Genomic DNA, 22,748 nt, shown 5'->3' with positions numbered 1-22,748 from the left:
GACGACACCTCCCGCCTGAGGCGAGCACATCCGGGTCGCTGGAGCAGGTGCCTCCGGCCCCGCCCCTTCCCGCCCCCGCGCACCCTCACTTCCGGCTAGCTCGGGCCCTTTCCGCTTGTTGGCTGCCGGTGCTCTCTCAGCTCCCGGGTCGTGCCCGGTTCCTGGCCCCGGCCGCTCGACGCCCCTCGTCGAACCCCGGCGGCGACTCCCCGCACCCGGGGCCCGGAGCGGCCTGCCCTGCGCCTGGAACGGCCCGCAGCCTGCCGCGGCGGGGAGCCGAGCAGCGCCGACTCCGTCGAGGCCACCGCCGTGTCGGGATGCCGCGGCCTGGGTCCGCGCCGCGCCGCTGGGGCTGCCGGCTGCCGGCGCCGCCGCCGCCGCTGCTGCTGCTGCCGCTGCTGCTGCTGCTGGTGCCGGGGCCCGGCGGCGCCTCGGAGATCACCTTCGAGCTGCCGGACAACGCCAAGCAGTGCTTCTACGAGGACATCGCCCAGGGCACCAAGTGCACCCTGGAGTTCCAGGTAGCGCGGGCCTGCGGGCCGCCGGCGTCCCCTTGCCAGCCTCGCGCGTGCCGAGACGCGTGGACTGCGGGGAAGCCCCTCTTCGGAAACAGTTGCTTTATCCAAAGGACAGCAGTCCTCCTAAAAGCCGCTCCTCCCCCCGTGGCCAGTGTCCACCCGCCCCGCGAGCGCACCTGCGCGTCCCCAGCGTGGCAGGGCTGCCCCGGTCCGGTCAGGCGGTCAGTACGGCTCCTGGCGCTGGAGGAGTGCCCGGCGCGAGCGCCTGCCGAAGGGGGCGTAGAGGGCGCCCCCTCCTGAGCCTCGGGCCTCCGTGGAGTGGACACTGGCTTAGCGGCACGTGGTTCCTGGTCTGGCCTCTCGCAGGCTCCTCCGAGTGCCGGTGATGCAGCCGCCAGAGCCGAGCTCGCGGAGCGGTACCCGGGGTCTGGTCGGGCCACGGGGTCCCTGAGGGCCTCCTCTCGGAGCGGAGGGTGATGTGCAGGGTCCGGCGTGGGGCGCCGAGGGTGTGCTGCCTGTGCCCGGCCGGCGTCCCGTCCCGCTTCCTGCTGGAGTCCGACGCCCCTGCGGGAGACCCAGATGAAGGTCCAGTCCCCTGGCTTCGGCTTGGCCCAGTCCAGGCCACTTTGGTTTTTTAGGCTGTTGTCTGTCTATTCCTCTCTCGGTGTCACTTTGCCTTTCAAATAAATACCTGAATTTTTTTTTTTAATAAGAAGGATGGTTGATAGAGGCCTTGGTAAGGGAGGAGGGAGGCTGACCCGTGGTTGACACACGGAGCAGGAGGACCCTGACGGCGTCCAGGGGACTGCGGATGAGGAGCCAGGAAGAGGCCAGCAGGGCCCGGCCAGGTAGTGCCTTGCTGGCCACTTAAGGATTTGGTTTGTCCCGACAGTGCCGGAAGCCATCAGAGAGTTGTCCAGGGGGACACCTTGTGCGGTGAGGTGTGGTGGGTGGGGAAGACTGGTCAGGAGGTCACTGGGTGGCCCAGGCAGAGAATGGTGGTGGCATAGCCGAGGGTGGCGGCCGTGGGGAAGGAGGACAGAGGGAGGGTTGGAGAGACGGAGTAGCCGCCCACAGGACTTGGTGGGGCGTGAGACGCGGTGACCACTTCTGCAGCTCTCGGTCACGGGTGCCCACGCTGCACTTCCTGCTCCGCGCACTAGCAGCTGCGCACGTGTAGACAGTTGGCCCAGCCTTTCAGGTGGATTGGCTAGTTTTTAGGAAAGTTTGATATGAAGCGGGTGCAGTCCTTCCTTCTCGTTTGCTGATGGAACTGAGGCTTAGACAGGCCAAGACCCGAGGTCACCAGCTGGCGAGTAGCAGAGTCAGTGTGCAGACTCGTTAATCCTCGCTGAGCCACCTCCTTCTGCATCCCGAAGGTGTGGCCTGGCCGTGGCCTTGGGAGCCTGCCTGGCACGTGTGCTGTACCGTGTTGAATGCAGCAGTGCGCGCATCCAGTGGGTACAGTGCTGCCAGGCGGTGGTGGCGCTCAGCCTGCAAGGACCAACGGGGGTTGCCCTGCACGGCGCCCGAGGCGGGAGGAAGAGGCACCAGAGGCGCACAGGTGTGCGTGAGCTCCGGCAGACTTGAAGTGAGGCGCACGGGTGCGCGTGAGCTCCGGCAGGCTTGAAGTGAGGCGCACGGGTGTGCGTGAGCCCTGGCAGGCTTGAAGTGAGGTGCACGGGTGTGCGTGAGCTACAGTCAGGCTTGAAGTGAGGCGCACGGGTGTGCGTGAGCCCTGGCAGGCTTGAAGTGAGGTGCACGGGTGTGCGTGAGCTACAGTCAGGCTTGAAGTGAGGCGCACGGGTGTGCGTGAGCCCTGGCAGGCTTGAAGTGAGGCGCATGGGTGTGCGTGAGCCCTGGCAGGCTTGAAGTGAGGCGCATGGGTGTGCGTGAGCCCTGGCAGGCTTGAAGTGAGGCACATGGGTGTGTGTGAGCTACAGCAGGCTTGAAGTGAGGCGCACGGGTGTGTGTGAGCCCTGGCAGGCTTGAAGTGAGGCGCATGGGTGCGTGTGAGCTACAGCAGACTTGAAGTGAGGCGCACGGGTGTGTGTGAGCCCTGGCAGGCTTGAAGTGAGGCGCATGGGTGTGCGTGAGCTACAGTCAGGCTTGAAATGAGGCGCACGGGTGTGCGTGAGCCCTGGCAGACTTGAAGTGAGGTGCACGGGTGTGCGTGAGCTCCGGCAGGCTTGAAGTGAGGCGCATGGGTGTGCGTGAGCCCTGGCAGGCTTGAAGTGAGGCGCACGGGTGTGCGTGAGCCCTGGCAGGCTTGAAGTGAGGCGCACGGGTGTGCGTGAGCTCCGGCAGGCTTGAAGTCAGCCCAGGCTCTGCTGCCGGAGTTGGCGGTTGACTCAGAAATGCAAGGCACAGTGGCAGTCGGAGGACCTCGGGGAGTTTGTGGACACTACTCATCCCAGCAAGACTGATGAGTTGTGCCTGGTGTCCGTGAGAGCCTGCCCCTGCCCGCCATGGGCTCTGCTGCTGAGACAGGCTACGGAGCAGGAATATGGTGATGTAACTGCAAGTGTTTAAGCACTCAGCCAAGACACCTTTGGACCCCTGGTTCTGGGGTGTTCTTTGTGTGTTGGGTGATTCCTAGTCTGAGAGGGAATGGCTCTGGCCAGACATCACAGGGACGACCAAGGAGCCCACAGCTGCCCTCCCCAGGCCTCTCTGGCGGTGCGGTTCTGCACCGCGTTCCTTCCCTGTGGTGGGTGGCGGGTTTGTAAGCGTTGTCCTGTGATCAGGGTGAGTCTGTGGTTCTTTGGCACCCCCACTCCCCACTGTGAGCCAGGTGTAGACAAACGCTGGCTCAGAGACCTGCCAGGAGTTTGGTATTTGAGGCCACAGCGTGCGCCAGGTTGTGAACAGCAGAGGTACTGAGGGCACCAGACGGAGCACGCCAGTGGCGTGGGGTTAACTGGCCTGGGCTCTTCCCTAGGCCACAGTGGGTCATCAGAAGGTTTTCAGAGAGGACTCAGTGACTCGGGGGTGAGGACTGATGAGGTCCTCTGTGCCCCTACATCCCCGTCACCGCCAGAAGATGTTTGGCGTGCTGTGGGGGAGGGGTAGAAAGCCACTAAACACGGCATTGTGCACAGGTCAGCAGGGCTGTCCAGCTCAAGTGGGCATAGTGCTGAGGTTGAGAAGCCCTGGGCCGGAGGAGAGGAGTGCTGGTCGTGTGAAGGCCGCTGCGGGGTTTGTGTGTAGTCCCATCTGGGTTGTGGATCCGGAGTGGGAGGAGTGGGAGAGGCAGGATGGGATCCCTGCTCGTTTGGACGGCAGGGACACAGAGTTTCAGTTGACTCCCCTTCTGGAACTCACGTGAGGTGCCCTATACTTGTTTTGGCATGGGATGAAAGAGAATTGAGGTGATGAGCAGTTTTGGTCCCGCTCGGTTTGTGTGTATATATTTGAATATTCAAAGTTCAGTGTCCAAGTGTGAGTAATCGGGTGTGTCAAAATGGAGTGATTATTTTCTCCTGGAGAAAGGTTACTGACTTTTCAGGAAGCAGTAAATGCTAATTGATAAGACTTTTTTTTAATGTCAGTGTTTTATCTGTGTATCAATATTTGCCTTTTCCAGTTTCCTAAATGCATAATTATACTTCATTTCGTTATTTAAATGCTCTGGTAACACAATTCAGTTAGTCATTACCTCTCTTTAAGTGACAAGAGGTCACACAGTAACGCATTCTTCTCTGAAGTCCAGAGGTCTGCTGACAGCGATTGTCAGTGTGGGCCCCAAGAACTCGGGAAGAGCAAGCTTGTGCCACCTGCCGTCGTGGCGGTGCGGTCCTGCCGCCGGGGCACTTCCTCGTCACCTCTTTCTCAGCCAGGTGATGTCACGGCCTGCATTCACCAGCGGAGTTGTCTGACCAGTTCCAGGTGGATAAACGTTCCTTCTCTCCTGTCAGGGGAAACCTGTCTGGTTTCTACGAAGCTTTAGTTGAACTGAAATCTGCCTCCCAAGTTTGATCTGCTGGTGAAAAATCAAAAAATGTTTAATGTTTGTGGCCGTGAAAGTCTTTGCACGTATCTTAGTTGCCGTCTTAACAGGAGACTCTGTGAGTTCCTCACACGTGGTAGTGACGGTGGTCTTGTCTTTTTCCGACACCCTCGCAGGTGATCACCGGCGGGCACTACGATGTGGACTGCCGCCTGGAGGACCCCGACGGCAAAGTGCTGTACAAGGAGATGAAGAAGCAGTATGACAGCTTCACCTTCACGGCCTCCAGAAACGGGACGTACAAATTCTGCTTCAGCAACGAGTTTTCCACCTTCACACACAAAACCGTGTATTTCGATTTCCAAGTGGGAGAAGACCCACCTCTGTTTCCTAGTGAGAACCGAGTCAGTGCGCTTACCCAGGCAAGTATAGATACAATATAAATGTTGTTGGCATAAAACTCAGTGGTGAGCACAGAATTCTGAGACTTGAACGCTGCGTTACAGCCCGTCCCAGGTCTTGCAGAAGGTTAGGGCTGTGCTCGAGAGCTTCAGGCTTGCGTAGAGAAGACAACGTGCAAAGGCTTCGAGGGCTCTGAAGCACAGAGTAGGCAGCGTCAAGTAGGAGGTGGGCGCTAGGGTGGAAGCCTCCAGGCTACAGGTCGGAAGGCCGAGCTCTGAGGCAGCTTCTGTACCCGGGGAGGCGCGCTGCTGCCTTGCCAGGCTGGGTGCTGGGACTGGAAGCAGAGCACTGCCCACCCAGCGTGTGAACACGCTACATACGTAGCGGTCTTCCCACCTGCTCCTAGTGTCACTCGGGCTGCAGCCACTCTAGTTCTCACTGTGACTTAAAAGTCTGTGTTTAAAAGGCCGGCGCCGTGGCTCACTAGGCTAATCCTCCACCTGCGGCACCGGCACACTGGGTTCTAGTCCTGGTCGGGGTGCCAGTTCTGTCCAGGTTGCCCCTCTTCCAGGCCAGCTCTCTGCTGTGGCCAGGGAGTGCAGTGGAGGATGGCCCAAGTGCTTGGGCCCTGCACCCGCATGGGAGACCAGGAGAAGCACCTGGCTCCTGCCTTCGGATCAGTGCGGTGCGCTGGCTGCAGCAGCCATTGGAGGGTGAACCAACGGCAAAAGGAAAACCTTTCTCTCTGTCTTTCTCTCTCACTGTCCAGTTAAAGGTTGGTGCTAATGCATCTCACAAAATTGGTTAGGAAAGCTAAATTGGATTTTGTTTCAAAGAGGAGGTTTGTATGAGAAAGATAGTGAAAGAAATGGAGAACTGGTATCTAGATACAGCCTGGGTGATGAGAAGGGCTGTTTTGTTTCTAGTTCAAATATAAAAGGAGCCTAGATTATATTGGAAAGATCCTCAGTAAGACATCAGAAGCGATTACTTACCACCGACTTGTGAAAGCCGTGAACTCATATTTCAGTGTTCCCAGCTTCCATTTCTCTTGGCCAAAGTCACGAAGATAAGAGGCCATTAAAGATAGTAAAACAGTTGTCTCATTTGTAGAAAGTTCTCTGTGTGTTAGGATCCTGTGTGAGAGGGGCTTTGCTTTGTAAAATGGTTTTTCTCTGGGGCCACTGTTGGGCACTTAACCTGTATCCATTTCTTCATGGCTTTTGACTTGTGTGGAAGAAGGTGGCTTGCTCTGAAAACCTCAATGCTGTAGAGCAGCAAGGCCGCCCCATTTGCTCATAGCACATTTCCTGTCTTGTCTTAGACCGCGTGTTCTGTTTGCAAAAAGGGGGACAGCCCTTCACGTAGTAGGAGTACTTATAAAGCAGCTGTTCATGGAAAAACCTACCAGTTGGTAAATGCAGAATAGATGATAGTTTTACTATGATCATTTTTTTACCTGTTAATAGTAATAAAACCATGGGTATAGTGGGGAACTTTGTAATGGACTGGTCAGCCTGATGTCACGTGATGATTGACAAATGGAGCGATAGATAACTGGACGATGTGTGCCTTGTGGTAGGAAGTGCAGTACTGATTGGAGGTGTTCCCATGGAAACAGGACTCCTGAATCCCATCAGGTCTCTAGCTGCCGCTGCTAGAGGGGGGAGGATGCAGGCAGGAAAGCCAGAGGTTGAGGACAACCGTGGGAACAGCAGCTTTGTTGTGCTACTTATGCTGTTGGGGTTAATCTTTTAAAATGTTAACCTTGGGGAAAAAGTATAAAAGTATTTGAAGCTAAAAGGACAAAATACCTGGGATTTGTTTTAAAATAATTGGGGAGGGGCCGGTGCTGTAATGTAGCAGGTAAAGCTGCCGCCTGCAGTGCTAGCGATCCATATGGGCGCTGGTTCGTGTCCTGGCTGCTCCACTTCCAGTCCAGCTCCCTGCTAATGTGCTTGGGAAAGCAGCAGAGGATGGCCCAAGTCCTCGGGCTCCTGCACCCACATGGGAGACCCAGAGGAAGCTCCAGGCTCCTGACTTTGGATCAGCCCAGCTCCAGCTGTTGCAGCCATTTGAGGAGTGAACAGTGGATGGAGGACCTCTCTCTGTCTGTCTTCCTCTGCCGCTCTGTAATTCTGCCTTTCAAATAAGTAAATTGCAATCTTTAAAAAGAAAATAATTGGGGAAAATGGGTGGGGGAATATAGATGAAATAAAGTTAGCCATGTGTTTATAATAGAAACTCATCATACTGGTCTCTGAACATTTGAAAATATCTGGACATTTATACTTCAAAAGTTAAAAAGAAAAAACACCACATCTCAGAAATTATATGAATCCAAGTAAGTAGTCCCTTGAGTTCTGTGTTTTCTCTAATCTACCAGTTCTTTTTTTCTTTTTTAAATTTTATTTTTTGAAAGAGAGAGAGATCTTCCGTCCACTGGTTCGCTCCCCAAAGGGCTGCAGTGGCCAGGTTAGGCGAGGCGGAAGCCAGGAGCCAAGCGCTTCATCTGAGTCTTCCTGTGTGTGTGGGCGCCCAAGCACTTGGGCCATCTTCTGCTGCTTCCCCAAGCCCTTACAGGGAGCTGGATTGGAAATGGAGTGGCTAGGACTTGAACTGGTGCCAACGTGGGATGCCAGTGTCATGGGCAGCAGCGTAACCAGCTGTGCCACAGCACCAGCCCCACACCAATTGTTAAGTCATATGCCATGGACTACAAGGAGTCCTTACCATTCTGGAGTTGCGTTACTCCTTGGTTTTACACATTCTTAGTAGAATCCCTGGGCCCTCACGCTGTGTCGAGAATACGCAGAAAAGAAATGCCGGAAGCAGCTCTCTCCAGCCTCTTCACAGTTTGAGAGGATGCACTTCAGTGGAGTTTTGCTGATCTTTCCTTCATAGGGGCCTAAGCAGAACAAGAGCCATGGAAACACTTGGGTTTTCTAATAGGTAAATTCAGTTTGTTGACCCAGTCTCCCACATTTGTAGAAAACATTTGTAATTGAATATTCTATTTTTTTTAAAGATTTATTTACTTATTTATTGGAAAGAGTTACACAGAGAGAGGCAGAGAAAGAGGTCTTCCATCGGCTGGTTCACTCCCCAGTTGGCTGCAATGGCCGGAGCTGTGCTGATCCAAAGCCAGGAGCCAGGAGCTTCTTCCAGGTCTCCCACGAGGGTGCAGGGGCCCAAGGACTTGGGCCATCTTCTGCTGCTATCCCAGGCCACAGCAGAGAGCTGGATTGGAAATGGAGCTGCTGGCCGGCGCCGTGGCTCAATAGGCTAATCCTCCGCCTTGCGGCGCTGGCACACCGGGTTCTAGTCCCGGTCGGGGGACCGGATTCTGTCCCGGTTGCCCCTCTTCCAGGCCAGCTCTCTGCTGTGGCCAGGGAGTGCAGTGGAGGATAGCCCAAGTGCTTGGGCCCTGCACCTGCATGGGAGACCAGGAGAAGTACCTGGCTCCTGGCTTCAGATCAGTGCGGTGCGCCGGCCACAGCAGCCATTGGAGGGTGAACCAACAGAAAAGGAAGACCTTTCTCTCTGTTTTTCTCTCTCACTGTCCACTCTGCCTGTCAAAAAGAAAAAAAGAAAGAAAGAAAGAAGGAAAATGGAGCTGCTGGGACTTGAACAACCACCCATATGGGATGCCACCACTGCAGGTGGCCGCTAAGCCACAGCACCAGCCCCTGCAATTGAATATTCTTAAAATTACTTCTTTCATACTTACTTTGGTAGAACTTAAATGTTTAAATTATTTCCTAATGTCTACACTTTAATTAAAATTCAGACAAACTCATTTGTTTTTTAAAATTAATTCATGATTTGTGATAGAACAATAAAGCACGTATTTCACTGGGATTATGTTTTCAGCATTGGGAAAACATTCAACTCTGCTGTGTAAAAAACTGGACACTTAACCTTTCTCAGAGCAGGCGGATAGTGAAGGCACAGAGTAAGGTGTGGAAAGAAGGTGCCCAGAGACCAGAACCTGACCCCGGGGGCGCGTGTGCCTCGGCCTGGTTTTCTGGCACGAGGAGGTGTTTCTGTTCTGAGTGTTACATTTGGGTTCAACAGCTAGCCGTGTGTTTTGATAAATAATATTAAGGGTGTTTTCAGAATACTTGAGATAACCAGCTAATTCAACTTGTCTCATGCCATGTTTATTTTTGTTACTATTTGGCCTTCGACTTCTAGTCATTATTGGTGAACTTTGTGGCCATTTGTTTCCTCCTGGTTCTTCCTAGAAGGCCTTCGCTGATAGTTGTTTCTGCTGCTCTCGGCTCTGAGTTCCACCTCTCACCTGCTGGTGCCTCGCCTGGGAGCCCCGGTGTGGGACGCAGCGCCTCTGGGATTTCTGGCCTCAGCAGTGTCTGTCGGGAATGAGTACGAGGGCTGCATCTCCAGGCCGTCTGACAGATGAGGGAATGCGCGGGTGCCAGCCGAGTGCGTGCCGAGCGACGAGGCACTGAGAGCACACGGGAGGGAAGGCGGAAATGCGAGGGGGTGCGGGGCAGGACTGCCCACACTCACGGAGCTCTTTCTCTCTAGATGGAGTCTGCCTGTGTCTCAATCCATGAAGCCCTGAAGTCTGTCATCGACTATCAGACTCACTTCCGTTTGAGAGAAGCCCAAGGCCGAAGCCGAGCGGAGGATCTAAATACGAGAGTGGCCTACTGGTCGGTGGGAGAAGCGCTCATTCTTCTGGTGGTTAGCATAGGGCAGGTGTTTCTTCTGAAAAGCTTTTTCTCGGATAAGAGGACCACCACGACGCGGGTCGGATCCTAACCACGCCTGGGCGCCGTGGGTGGTCCTCTCGGCTAGGTACTGCAGAACTCAAGGGGCAGGGTTCTCGAACTCCATCACACACTTGTTGGGAGGGATTGCGATGCGTATCCCCACGCTGTGGGAAGGACACCTTCTTTTATCTGTAAAGGTGGGAAAACTCTGGAACTTACTTTGGGCTTTTCATTTTAAATATTGAACACCAATGATCAACTTTCTTCTTGGTTGTTTATATCTGCTCTTCACACACTAAACTTTGGTATTTTGATTCCTTTTAATCATTTAAAAGTATTTTTCTTATAGGTAGTTGGTATTTTAAAAAAACCTGAGGTTTAATGTCTACACGTGTTAGGGAGGAAGAAAGCTGCCTTTTATGTTTATAGTGAATAAAGTTTTGTTTTTAAGAAAACCACATGTGATTAACTATAGCCCAAGCTATATCCTGTATTGTTTAATTTTATGGGGGGAAAAATCTACCATGGAAATGTTAGTTACTATTGGTGCAACTTTTAATTGATACATCATGGTATAATTTATTTCTCATTAGCTTGGAAAATGTCAGATTTTGTTTTTTGAGTTTATTCTATGATTTATAACCATATGCTGTGTTTTTTTTTCTTCATGAGGGCACTCTAGCCACACAGAAAACATATGTTTCGGTAGCAAAATTTACACAGGCCTAAAAAAAAAAAAATCAGACACTTGTAACAGGTGACGTGGATATAGGATGATTGAAGACATCACAGTGGGAGCAAGTGAAGTAGGAAAGTCTTCAGTGAGTTTTCTGCACTCTCTGCGTTTCCAGTACTTTCACAAGGAAAAAGGTGGTCTGTTTAATTTCTGACATTTGAAGCAGCCGGTTCTTGCCCTTCCACGACTTTGATCCCAGCTGACACCGACAGCTGTGTGTGTCAGGGAAGTGCTGTCCTTTGTACCCTCGTGGCTGCGATGCACTGAGAAGTTAATTTCTTTTATTGTTTGTTTTTGTCTTGCACATTTTATTTCTGTAATGTCCGGTTAGCAACCCTGAAGTGACTTTAAAATTTAGGTTGCTGTGTGTGTTTCCTGTTTGATAATCTTTACTGAATGAGAATTAAATAGTCTGTATTCCACATACTGTTAGTAGACTCCGTTGGTATCTTACAAAATGTATGAATTGAGCTGATTGAAATAAGATTTTTGTTCCAAGTATTCTAGAATAGAATACAAGATGATGCAAAATTATATATATATGTAAAGCTTTTCTACTGATTTAAAAAAAAAAAAAAGATGTTAACAACTGTTTTTGTGCCTCCCTTCTCCACCCAAAGGTGATAAGTACTAGCCAGACTGTCTCTACAGTGACTGATATATGATACCACAGAACACTGATTGGATAGCTATTCTAGTCACAGAACCATTCTGCTGACTGGAACTTAACTCTTACCTCTGAGCTGTCTTAAAATGCATATATACACTTCTGCATGTAAGAGCAAAACAAATTCAAGTTGTCATGCCTGCTGATTTCAGATGCCACAGCATAGCAAAGCGTGAACCTGTTTTCAGTTTTGATTTTAGGATTTTCGAAGACCAAATAGCTACTCTTAAACAACATTTGTCAGTGAGTTTAGAAGTAAAGTTTAAGATTTTCCAGGTTTACCTATCTAGGTTCTTGTACTGGAGTTATCCTGCAGCTTCATAAGTGTCCCTTTATATTTAGCCTTGAAGGTTTTCAGCACTGATGTTCGTGTGGCTGATCAGCACGGACGTGTGCGTCAGGTGTGCTGGTCTGTGCCCTTGTGTTTAGATAATTGCACCATGACTACACAGTCAGATGTAGGTCTTGCCAGGTTGGGCTTAGGTAGTGCCCTCGTTTACTTGTGCCTCTTAACACTGATGATATTAGACTATCACCACAAGTCATTTTGGTGAAACTGTTGAGGTATATTAAAGTTCTTGAAATCACCATTGTTAACCTGCTTTAAAAAATGATGTGAGCTTAGTCTGGTCCCTTTGTAACTCACCAAGTTTGATGGCTGTCTGTACTCACTTGAGTATGTCTGTATAAATCAGAAAGTACATATCCATCCAGACAAAAATGCTAAACAGCCGGGTTTTTTTTTCTCCAACTATATAATTCGTAGCTCATCTTTTTTCTTTAATTCTTTCGTAACTTGTTGCAGCAGTTTGAATTTCCCAAATAATTGTTTGGATCTAATGGCTCAGAATGTGTATTTGAACATCATAGTTGTATATATTTTTAAACTAGAATAAATAATGGCCGTGGCTTGGTATATACAAGTTCATATTAAAATTTCAGCTGTGTGAAGATACATTTTAAGATATTACTTTGTTAGTACTCTAAGCATTTCTTTTTTTCTATTAAAGAAACAAATGGTTTGTGGGTCAAAAGTTTCATCTAGGGCTTGATGTTAATCAACCTGAGAAATACAGTGGACTGAAGAGCAATTTTATTTGAAAGATGACACACCTCTGTTCTATCTGTGTTTTGTTTTGGTTTGTACATGTGTAACATTTATAGTTAAATAGGACAAAGCGAACCCTATGACTATTGTTTTCAAAAATTAAACAAGTTAATATATAAATAATTCAAAAGGTTTTTCATTTACTTTTGAAAAGAAAAAATTTCTCTAAATCAACAGCTGGTTCTGCAGAATTGCACCAATTTCTTGTAGAATAAAAAATCCTTTAAGAAAACTGAGTTCAGTTGTTCTGTTCAGATGTTAGCCTTTCTAAAGCTCTCTGCAAACGTACAGCTTGGAGTGCAGCCTAACAAGATGGTTTTTTAAGTACTTCACTGAAACGTGTGATGGACAGGCCAAAACTGAGAGTGTGGCTTCATTTCATCCTTTTGTTAACAGCGTGGGTGGCTCAAACAAGCCGTCGGTTGCTCTAAAACAGCTGTTGATTTTTAAGTAAGTTCACTTTAGGTTGTGTAATGCCCGGTTGTGTTGATTTTCTTCCCTGGTGTGGTCAGGGGGCAGCCTGGTTCCTGGCACGCTGTGCAGAAGTAGCAGGGAGATGACAGTACACGGGGGCTGCCGCGTACTGAAGTGCTACCCTGTGCTGGCTGCTGGCTGAGTATTGTACTCGCTGACACTTCTCACCTTTTCAGAGAGCTCTCACTGACACCGCACTTTCCAGATGAAATAGGCCGAGAGAAGTGAAGAGATCCGTCGTGCCCCACGGTCATTGTCAGCTGGCGTATGAGCCACGGCGGTTGGGCGCCAGCTTCCTTCTCAGCCATGGTGTGATACCACCTCACAATCTCCGGTGCAGGTCAGACCTCTGAGGACGAGCCGTCTCGGTGTTACCAGGTTCTGGAGTCGTGGCCAAGTCCCAGCTGTGGTTATGTGACTTTGTGCAAGTGATTTTATCAGCTGTGTTGATGACAGCTTTATCTGCCAACGTCATCCCATGTAGTGCAATGAGAATGAAATGTTTATAAAATAGTCACTCAAGGGATCTGTGCCTCGCACACGCGAGCTCTTAGTAACTCTTTTTATCATTCGTCTAATTCTAGTCTCCCGATTATCATTAGTTCCGAGGTCTGTGGCTTCTGTCAGGTGACTCTTGGACAGTGCATGACACAGATGTGGAGTGGGGATTTCTCTCGTGATAGCCTGCTGCAGGTTTCAGCAACGAGCCAGACAGGCTGACCGCCAGGAAGGCCATCTGCGTGGTGGAGGCAGGATGTGAGCAACTAGTGCTACGGAATGTGCTCTTGTAGTTAAATGTCTAGGAATTGTTTGGGAAAGACTGAGCGCTCCTGGGGCTGGTGCTGCGGCATGGCAGGTTAAGCTGCCTCCTGTGGTGCCGGTATTCCCTGTGGGCACTGGTTCGAGTCCCAGCTGCTCCACTTCTAATCCAGCTCCCTGCTAAGGTGCCTGGAAAGGCAATGGAAGATGGCCCAAGTGCTTGGCCTTTGCACCTTTATGGGAGACCTGGAGGAAGCTCCTGGCTCCTGGCTTCAGATCGGCCCAGCTCCGGCCGTTGCAGCCATTTGGGACATGAACCAATGGATGGAGGATCTCTCTGACTCTCCTTCTCTCAGTAACTCTGCCTTTCAAATGAATAGATAAATCTTTAAAAAAAATAAAAAACATGAGAAGTCTTATCCATTTGCTGATTCCTCAAATGACCACAGTGGCCAGGCCTGCACTGGGCCAAAGCTAGAAGCTGGGAACTCTATCCAGGGCTCCCATGTGGATGCCAGGAACCCAACGACTTGAGCCATCACCGCTGCCTCGCAGGCTATCTGTAAGCAGGAAGCTGGAGTCAGCAGCCTCAGCCCGGAAGCAGTGTGATCAGATGGCTCTTCATTTCTAAACACTCTGGCTTTGTGTGTTTATCTTTGCATCAGCCAGTGACAGGCTGCTGGTCAGTATGGTTTGTGGATTGCTCTTGAGTAGTACTGATGTCTGATCCTTAAAAAGAGTAGGCAAGTATGAGCCTCTGTTCAGTGAATGGAGTATTGCACGTATTCTGGAGTGGCTTCAGCACGTGGGGAGTTGGCCACGTTGATGCCTGTGACTGTGTAGTGGTCCCTCCCAGTCACATGCCACAGCTGCCATGTCCTGTCTACTCATTGTGTTTGGATTGTTCCGGACTTTTTGCTCTTAGCAACAAAGCCACTATGAACATCCTTGTACGAGTGTGCTCTTGATAGTACACAGTGGGACGGTGGCTCATAGGCTGTGAGTGTCTTCAGCTTTCCTAGGTATTACTTAACTTTTCCAAATCACTTGGTGCTTTCAGCAGTAGTGGTGAAAGGCTCTGCGATATTGTCAGACACTGAAACACTGGAAAATCTTCTGGATCTGTAATGAGTGCCACAGGGTTGAGCAAGGCTAATCCAAAAATAGGAGGTATTCCAAGTTCCACGGACACTCACCAAGTTACAGATTTTAGAGCAGCTTGGAGTTTTGGATTAGGGTATTTGGCCAGTTATTCCACCACTCAGAAACTCCAAAATCTGAGTATTCCTGGTCCCAAGCATTTCAGGTAAGGAATAGTCAACATGTATGTCCTTCCTGGTTAGTTTTCATTTCTATGATGTCCATTACTCTTCTTCACAGATTGATTTACCACTGGACTTCTTCTTCCCTTAAGTCCCTGTGTAAGTTCTTGCCCCCCCCCCCTTTTTTTAAACAGATAGATTTATTTATTTATTTATTTACTTATTGACTTATTTATTTTAAAGGCAGAGTTGTAGAGGGAGAGGGCGAGATACAGAAAGAGATCGTCCATCTTCTGGTTCGTTCCCTAAATGGCCAGAGCTGGGCTGGTCCAGAGCCAGGAGCTTCTTCCAGGCCTCCCACGTGGATGCAGTGGCCAAGTGCTTGGGCCATCCTCCACTGCTTTCCCAGACACATTAGCAGAGAGCTAGATCAGAAGTAGAGCAGCCAGGACTCGAACCAGGGCCCATATGGGATGCTGGTGTCACAGGTGGTGGCTTTACCCACTTTGCCCATTTTTAAAAATTGGACTATTTGACCTTTTTTTTTTTTTTTGAATCGAATAAGACTGGTTTATATGCCCAGGATACTAATTCTTAGGTTATAACTATTGCTTTTTTTTTTTTTTTTTTTTTTTTTTAAAGATCTAGTTATTTGCATGAAAGGCAGAGTTAGGGAGAGACAGAGATCTCCATCCACTGGTCACTAATACAGTGACTGGGGCTGGGCCAGACTGAAGCTAGGAGTCTGGGCCATCTGGGTCCCAGACATGGGTGCAGGGGTCCAAGGACTCGAGACATCTGCTGCCTTCCCAGGCACATTAGCAGGAGCTGGATCAGAAGTGGAGCAGCCGGGACTTGAACCAGCATCCATGTGAGATGCCAGCATCACAGGCAGCGGCTTTACCTGCTATACCACAATGTCTGTCCCTGTTTTGTTTTTTAAAACATGTATTTATTTGAAAGGCAGAATGACAGAGCGAGAAAGACATCTTCTGTCCTCTGATTCCCTCCCCAAATGGCCACAACAGCTGGGGCTGGGCCCGGTTGAAGCAAAGGAACCTGGAATTCAGTCCAGATGTCCTGTGTAGGAGGAAGGGATCTGAGCACTTGGGCCGTCTTCCACTGCCTTCCCAGTGCGTTAGCAGGGAGCTGGATCGGAAACAGCTGCTAGGATGAAAACCAGTGCTCCAGTATGGGGTGCCAGTGTTGCCACAGTATGGCCCCTCTTTTGTTAAACCAGTTTTGTGGGTTTTTTTTTTTTTCATATTTTTTGACATTATTATGTTAAGTTTCGTATTTGTTGCTTAGTCTGAACAATTTTTTTTAAAGATTTGTTATTTGAGTGGCAGAGGCAGAGGCAGGGGGTGGTGGAGGTGACCCTCCATCTGCTGGCTTGCTCCCCAAATGGCCGCAACAGCCAGAGCTGGGCCAGGCTGCAGCCAGGAGCCAGGAGCTTCTTGCAGGTCTCCCACACGGGTGCTCTCTTATCTGAAGTCCTCTGGGGTTCCCACGTGGACAAGGGTATCACCTACAAGTAATGGCAGCTTCGTGGTTTTGTTTTTTTGCTGCTCCTTATACCTCTCCGTTCTTTATCTTGTCTAACGGCATTTGCAGGGATTTCAAGGATAATTCTGAATAGAAGTGGTCCTAGTGGGCATCCTTGCTTTGGGCCTGTAGTCTGGTAATACTTTGGAGGTGTCCTGTAAGCATTTTATGATGTTTCTATTAAAATTAGGAATTTTCCTCCTAAGTTTGCTGAGAAGTCTTTTTTCTAATAATCATAAATGGTGTTGGGTTTTATCAGAAGTTCACGCTGTATTTATTGAGTGTGCGTGATTTTTCTGTCTTAATGTTAACGTGGTCAGCTATGTAATTGGCTTTCTGCTGTTAACCTGACGTTCTCTTCCTGGGGAAAACCCAGTCCAGTCTAGTCGTGATGTAGTTTGTCTGCAGTATCTGGGTTTGGGTTGAGGTCTTGGCTTAGGATCAAGGCTCTGTTGGTCCTGTGAGTTGGAAAATGGCTCTCTCTGCTTGTTTTCTAGAAGAATTTGTATAAAATTTGTGTTTCTCCTTTCTTCAGTCACGAGGGGGGTGCCTGTGGACCGGTGTGTTCTCAGGGAAGACAGCGCAGTTGCCGATTCCTCATTAGGAGCGGTCAGGTTTTCCGTTTTGTCTGGGTCACACTGGAAAATTGGCTATTCCTCGGTTCCTCTCCATTTTCACATGACTGGTGTGGCACTTTTCTTGTTCACTTACCTGTTGGACACAGGCCTGGTCTGTAAAGGTGTCTCCTTCATTCCCGACACTGACTGACTGTGGGCATCTTGCTTACTTACCCGGTCTTGCCAGTGGCTTATGCCCCCACCTCCCTGTATTAACAGAGAGCCAGTGTTTCCGTTGTTTCTGCTGTGTTGTGTATTTGCTTTGTTTTATTATTTCAGCTTTTTGTGGTTTTCTAGATTTCTTTTCTAGGCTTGTCATTTTTTATATGATCAAATGAATATTTAAATCAAATGTTATGCACTTACAGCCATAAATTGCCTTCCAAACGCTGCTTCATCTCTGTGCTAGTTTTGTTCACTACAGAACAAATTACAGCATAGTTTTACTATCTCAGAACTTGGAGGGGTGGAGCGTGGGCGTGGCGTAGCCAGTTCTCTGCTGAGGGTCTCGCGAGGCTGTGGTCCAGTCGCTGAGTCATGTCTTCATCTGGAGTCCAGGGTCCTCTTCTGTGTTCAGCAGGTTGTCACAGAATTCAGGCCCCTCAGCTGGAGAAACGAGCCTCTCCGTTCCCCACGGCTGCCCTGTGTGGACGCTCCTCACAGCTTGCCTGTTGGCTTTTCTCCTGCCGGCTTTCGGCGTCTGCGTTGGGTATCTCCTTTTGGAGAAGGAGTAAAAAGGTTCACTGGGTTGGGTCAGGGCCACTATCAGTCTCCCTCTGATGAGCTCCGTCAGCTGAACACGGAGTTTGACTACATCTATAAGATACTTTCACCTTTGCCATATTGTCTCTTTTTAAAAAATTTAAGATTTTATTTATCTGAAATAAAGGTTTTTTATTTATTTTATAGAGATACCAATCTTCCATCCACTGGTAATTCCCTGTGTCTGGGCCAGGCTGAAGCCAGGAGGCAGGAGTCCCCCAAGTGGGTGGCAGGGGCCCAGGCCCTTCAACCCTCTTCCGCTGCGCTCCTAGTCACATTCAGAGGGACCCGGATTAGGAGCGGAGCAGTCAGGACTCAGACCTGCACTCACATGAGTGCCAGCGTTGCACGCGATGGTTAACCTCATGTTCCACAGTGCCGGCCCCTGCCGTACTCTCTTCATGAGAAGCTCGGTAGAGGTTCCACCCACACAGGTATGCATACCAGCCAGGGAGGGACTGGGGGGAATTCTGCCTACCACCAACTCTGATCTAGAAATCTCAGCATCTAACATTCTATGTATTCATTAATTTCAAAGGATTTTCCAATTTCATGATTACATATTTGATTTGTAGATATTATTTGGAGCTATATTTCCAAACAGGTATTTACATTTTAATACTGGTTTCTAATTTAATTGGTTTGTAATCAGATAATCTGTATATGACTTGAATTTCTTGAAATGTGTTGATGGCTGTTTTATGACCTAACCAAGTGCCTGGTTTTTAAGTTTGCTTGAAGAAAGTTTGTTCTGCATTTACTGGATGTGATGTTCTATAATGTGGGTCACTTTAATCATGTTGAAGTCTTCAGTATCCTTAGCAAATGACTTACCAAAAAATACATACTTATTTACTTAAAAGGCAGAGTGACAGAGAGGGCGAGGAACAAAGAGATATCTTTCATTTGCTGTTTCATTCCCCCAAATGGTCACAACAGCCAGGTAGGGGCCAGGCTAGAGCTAGGAGCTAGGAGCTCCATGCTGGCCTCCACGTGAGGGGCAGGCACCCACGTACGTGGACCCCTTGCGCTGCCTTCCCATCCACATTGCAGGAAGCTGGGTCAGAAATGAGGTGGCCAGGACTTCAAGTGGCACTCCAGTGTGCGGTGCTGGCGTGGCCAGCAGCGGCTCCCCTGCTGTGCGCCAGTGCTCCAGCCCTAGGAAGGCTTTTTGCTGGGGACTGGGAGAGAGTGCTTTTCTGAGTTACTAAGAACTATAATCTGGCATGGGAAGTGAACCAACTGATGGGAGAGCTCACTCTGCCTGTCAGAAACAAAAGCAACAACAACAAAAAATACTTACTAAATCTTTTTTCTAGCATGATTTTAGATGTGTGTATGTGGTTTTTTCTATTTTAAAAATTTTTCAGGGCCAGCGCCGCAGCTCAATAGGCTAATCCTCCGCCTTGCGGCGCTGGCACACCGGGTTCTAGTCCCGGTCGGGGCGCCGGATTCTGTCCCGGTTGCCCCTCTTCCAGGCCAGCTCTCTGCTGTGGCCCGGGAAGGCAGTGGAGGATAGCCCAAGTGTTTGGGCCCTGCACCCCATGGGAGACCAGGATAAGTACCTGGCTCCTGCCTTCAGATCAGCGCAGTGCGCCGGCCGTGGCGGCCATTGGAGGGTGAACCAACGGCAAAGGAAGACCTTTCTCTCTGTCTCTCTCTCTCCCTGTCCACTCTGCCTGTCAAAAAAAGAAAATTTTTTTTTTCAGGCTGGCACCGTGGCTCACTTGGTTAATCCTCCGCCTGTGGCACCGGCATCCCATATGGGTGCCGGGTCCTAGTCCCGGTTGCTCCTCTTCTAGTCTAGCTCTCTGCTGTGGCCCAGGAAGGCAGTGGAGGATGGCCCAAGTGCTTGGGCCCCTGTACCCGCATGGGAGACCAGGAGGAAGCATCTGGCTCCTGGCTTCTGATCAGTGCAGCGCCGGCCATAGCAGCCATTTGGGGAGTGAACCAATGGAAGGAAGACCTTTCTGTCTCTCTCACTGTCTAACTCTACCTGTCAAATAAAAAAAAAAATTAAAATTTTTTTTTCTGTTTTGGTGATGTACTGGGTGCTTACAAATTTCTAATTGTTAAATCTTCTAGTTTAATTGAAAGAAGCTTTTTCATTAAAAAATAAACTTCTTGGGGCTGGCGCTGTGGCATAATGGGTAAAGCCACTGCCTGCAGTGCCAGCATCTCCCATATGGGCGCCAGTTCGAGACCAGCTGCTCCATTTCCAATCCAGCTCTCTTCTGTGCCCTGGGAAAGTAGTGGAAGATGGCCCAAGTCCTTGGGTCCCTGCACCCACATGGGAGACCCAGAAGAAGCTCCTGGCTCCTGGCTTCAGATCGGTGTAGCTCCAGCCATTGCAGCCAGTTAGGGAGTGAACCAGCCAATAGAAGACCTCTCTCTGCTGCTCCTTCTCTGTGTAACTCTGACTTTAAAATAAATAAATCTTTAAAATAAATTTAAACCAGCGCCGCGGCTCACTAGGCTAATCCTCCGCCTTGCGGTGCCGGCACACCAGGTTCTAGTCCCGGTCAGGGCCCCAGATTCTGTCCCAGTTGCCCCTCTTCCAGGCCAGCTCTCTGCTGTGGCCAGGGAGTGCTTGGGCCCTGCACCCCATGGGAGACCAGGAGAAGCACCTGGCTCCTGCCATCGGATCAGCGCAGTGCACCGGCCGCGGCGGCCATTGGGGGGTGAACCAACGGCAAAGGAAGACCTTTCTCTCTGTCTCTCTCTCTCACTGTCCACTCTGCCTGTCAAAAAAAATAAATTTAAAAATTAAATTACTAATAAAATTTTACTTTGAAATGTATTTTGCCAGATACTAAGGTAAATACACCAGCTTTCTTTAAGTTAGCATTTATATTTTATTCTCCACGATTTTGTTTTCAGCCCTTAGTCTTCCTGCATCTTCTTTCAGAATTTATTTTCATTTTAGTTTAAAGGCAGGCAGACAGATCTTCATCTGCTGGCATACTTCTCAACTGCCTGCAACAGCTGTGTGGGCCCGGCTGAAGTCAGGACGCAGGAACTCCATCCAGTCTCCCACGTGGTGGCAGGACTCAAGTTCTTGAGCCAGGGCCTGCTGCCTCCCGGCGGGTACATCATCATGAAGCTGGGCTGAGAGGCGGAGCTGGGGCTTGACCCCAGGTACTTGATGTGGTCTGCAGGTATCTCATGCTGTGTCTTCATTGCTGCAGCAGTCGTTCACCTCATCCTTCTAGATAGTGTCTCTTGTCTATATCATATTTATGTTACTAGGATTATTTGTCCTATCTGGTGGTCTTTGCTCCTTTTTTCTCGTTTTTTGTTTTTCTTTTTAGATAGATTTTTTTCTATTACTTTTTTGTCCATCTGTTAAAAGTATGTTTTTCTATTAATGGTTTTCCTAGAAATTTTAATATGTATATCTGACTGATCAAAGATTAAACTCGCCCAGACTTTGTAAAGCAGTGCCCTTAGAACACCTTAACACCATTTACCTCCTTCTCAGCTTTTGTATGTGGCTGATGTCACATATTGTGTCTCTCTACATGTAAGTCATTGCTATTCTTGTCTACAGTTAATATTCATTTAGATTGACTCAAAAATTTTCATCTTTGCTCTTCATTGCTTGCTGTATCTTTAAGCTTCAATCTGCAGTCAGTTTTCTTTTGACTGAAATATACATTTAGAATTTAGTGCAGGTCAGCTCTGGTGGCAAATCTTTTTTTTTTTTTTTTTTTTGAGAACATCTTTGTTGAAGGCTGTTTTTAGGCTTCTTAGTGGGGTCTGTTGTCCTCTGACTTCCAGTGTTGCTGTGAGCATGTCGGCTGTCAATCTCATGCTGTGCTGAAACTAAGGAGTCCGTCTTCCTCTGGCTGTTTTGAAGATTTTTTTAAATTGATTTTAGGCAGTTTCACGATGGTGTGTCTAAGTGGAGATTTTGTTGTATTTTCTCCAGTGGGGTTTGTTTGGCGTAGTGCATCTGAGTTGATGTATCTGTTCTGGGAAATCCTCAACTATGATAATCTCAATTTTGCCTCTGTCCAGTGTTTTGTCGCCTTCTTGAGATCCAAGTAAGTGAATGATAGACTTTCTTACAGTATTTCCCATAGCTTCGTCTTCCCTCTAGTGTTCTGTCTTTATTTCTTCTTCATCATTTTGGATAGTTTCTTAAACTTTCTTACACCTTTTAGCTGTTTCTACTCTACTTTGGGATTCATTCACTGAATTTTTCCTGGTTTTATAATTTTTAGGTTAGGTTGTTTTTTCTTATCTGCTCTTATGTTTAATGTGTGTGCACTTGTGGCAGTTCCTAGTGGGGCTATTATCGCCGTGGTTTGTCCTTTGTGTGAAAATTCCAGTACTCAGCCTGCTATGATTCTGTTCCTGCTGTCTGTTCATGGCGGTGCTGGTGAATGTTGTCTTGGTTATTCTTGCACTTCATTCTTTGGTTGTTTGCTTGAAAAGTCTGGGAAAAACACAGAAATGACTTAAAAGCTGAGATGACTTTGTCTACATTGAGGTTTTTGTTTTGTCCCACCAAGCGCCTGAATTCATTAGCAGTCTGGGGTATGCGTATAGACCTGTGTCCCTGCACTGCAGGACCGTTTGTACATCAACTCTGGGGTACAGCTCTTGGGCCCCAGCCTGGAGCAAGGGTGTGCCAGCAGACTCTCCTTCTCCGTCCAGCTGTGCTGAAAACAGACCTCCGCCTCTCCCCCACTTCCCCTTCTCCTTCACAGAGTGCCTGCTGTGTTTCCCCATGCGTCTCTGCCTTGGGCGATTGGTCCACATGAGCTTTTCTCCCGTCACTCACTTCTGTTGTACTTTCTGACTACACTCAGCTTTCCAGTTTCATCAGAGAAAGCCTGTGGAACTTTGTTTTTTAAAATTTGGTAGAGTTTTTGGTTTGAAGGGAGGGAATTTGGTGTTATCTTTACTCCACCATTACTAAAAGACTCACCCGTCCATTTTGTCAGGTCTGTCTGGGATTTGATTTCACCCCATCTCCACGCTGAGAAGTTAGCTCGTTACTATTTAATGATGCTGGCAGAAAACACAGAACTCTTGGATCAGAAACCAAGGACTTTGTTCCCGGCACAGGGGAAGCAGCCCCCCCCCCCCCCCAGCAGCGGATTTCTTTTCTTATTTTTGTCATTTCCATTTTTCTTCAGGCAGTTTTTCTTTAAATATCCATTTAGGGTGTTTTCTACTTATCTCTGTTTTGATATTCAGAC

General features: G+C 49.0%; 1 protein-coding gene across 1 annotated transcript; it reads left to right on the top strand.

Moving 5' to 3' along the window:
* The first annotated feature begins 93 nt into the window (after positions 1-93).
* Positions 94-12,351, top strand: TMED7 (transmembrane p24 trafficking protein 7). Its single transcript, NM_001204345.2, is given in 3 exon segments — positions 94-521; positions 4,644-4,889; positions 9,421-12,351. Coding segments are annotated over 3 exon segments (687 nt in total). The 5' UTR covers positions 94-317; the 3' UTR covers positions 9,658-12,351.
* The last annotated feature ends 10,397 nt before the right edge of the window (positions 12,352-22,748 follow it).

Source organism: Oryctolagus cuniculus, chromosome 6 (assembly GCF_051225735.1).
Source record: "Oryctolagus cuniculus isolate XC-2025 breed Fujian yellow rabbit chromosome 6, ASM5122573v1, whole genome shotgun sequence".
NCBI lineage: Eukaryota > Metazoa > Chordata > Mammalia > Lagomorpha > Leporidae > Oryctolagus > Oryctolagus cuniculus.
Note: the sequence above shows the minus strand (reverse complement) of the source record. Positions and strands in the feature narration are given on the sequence as shown.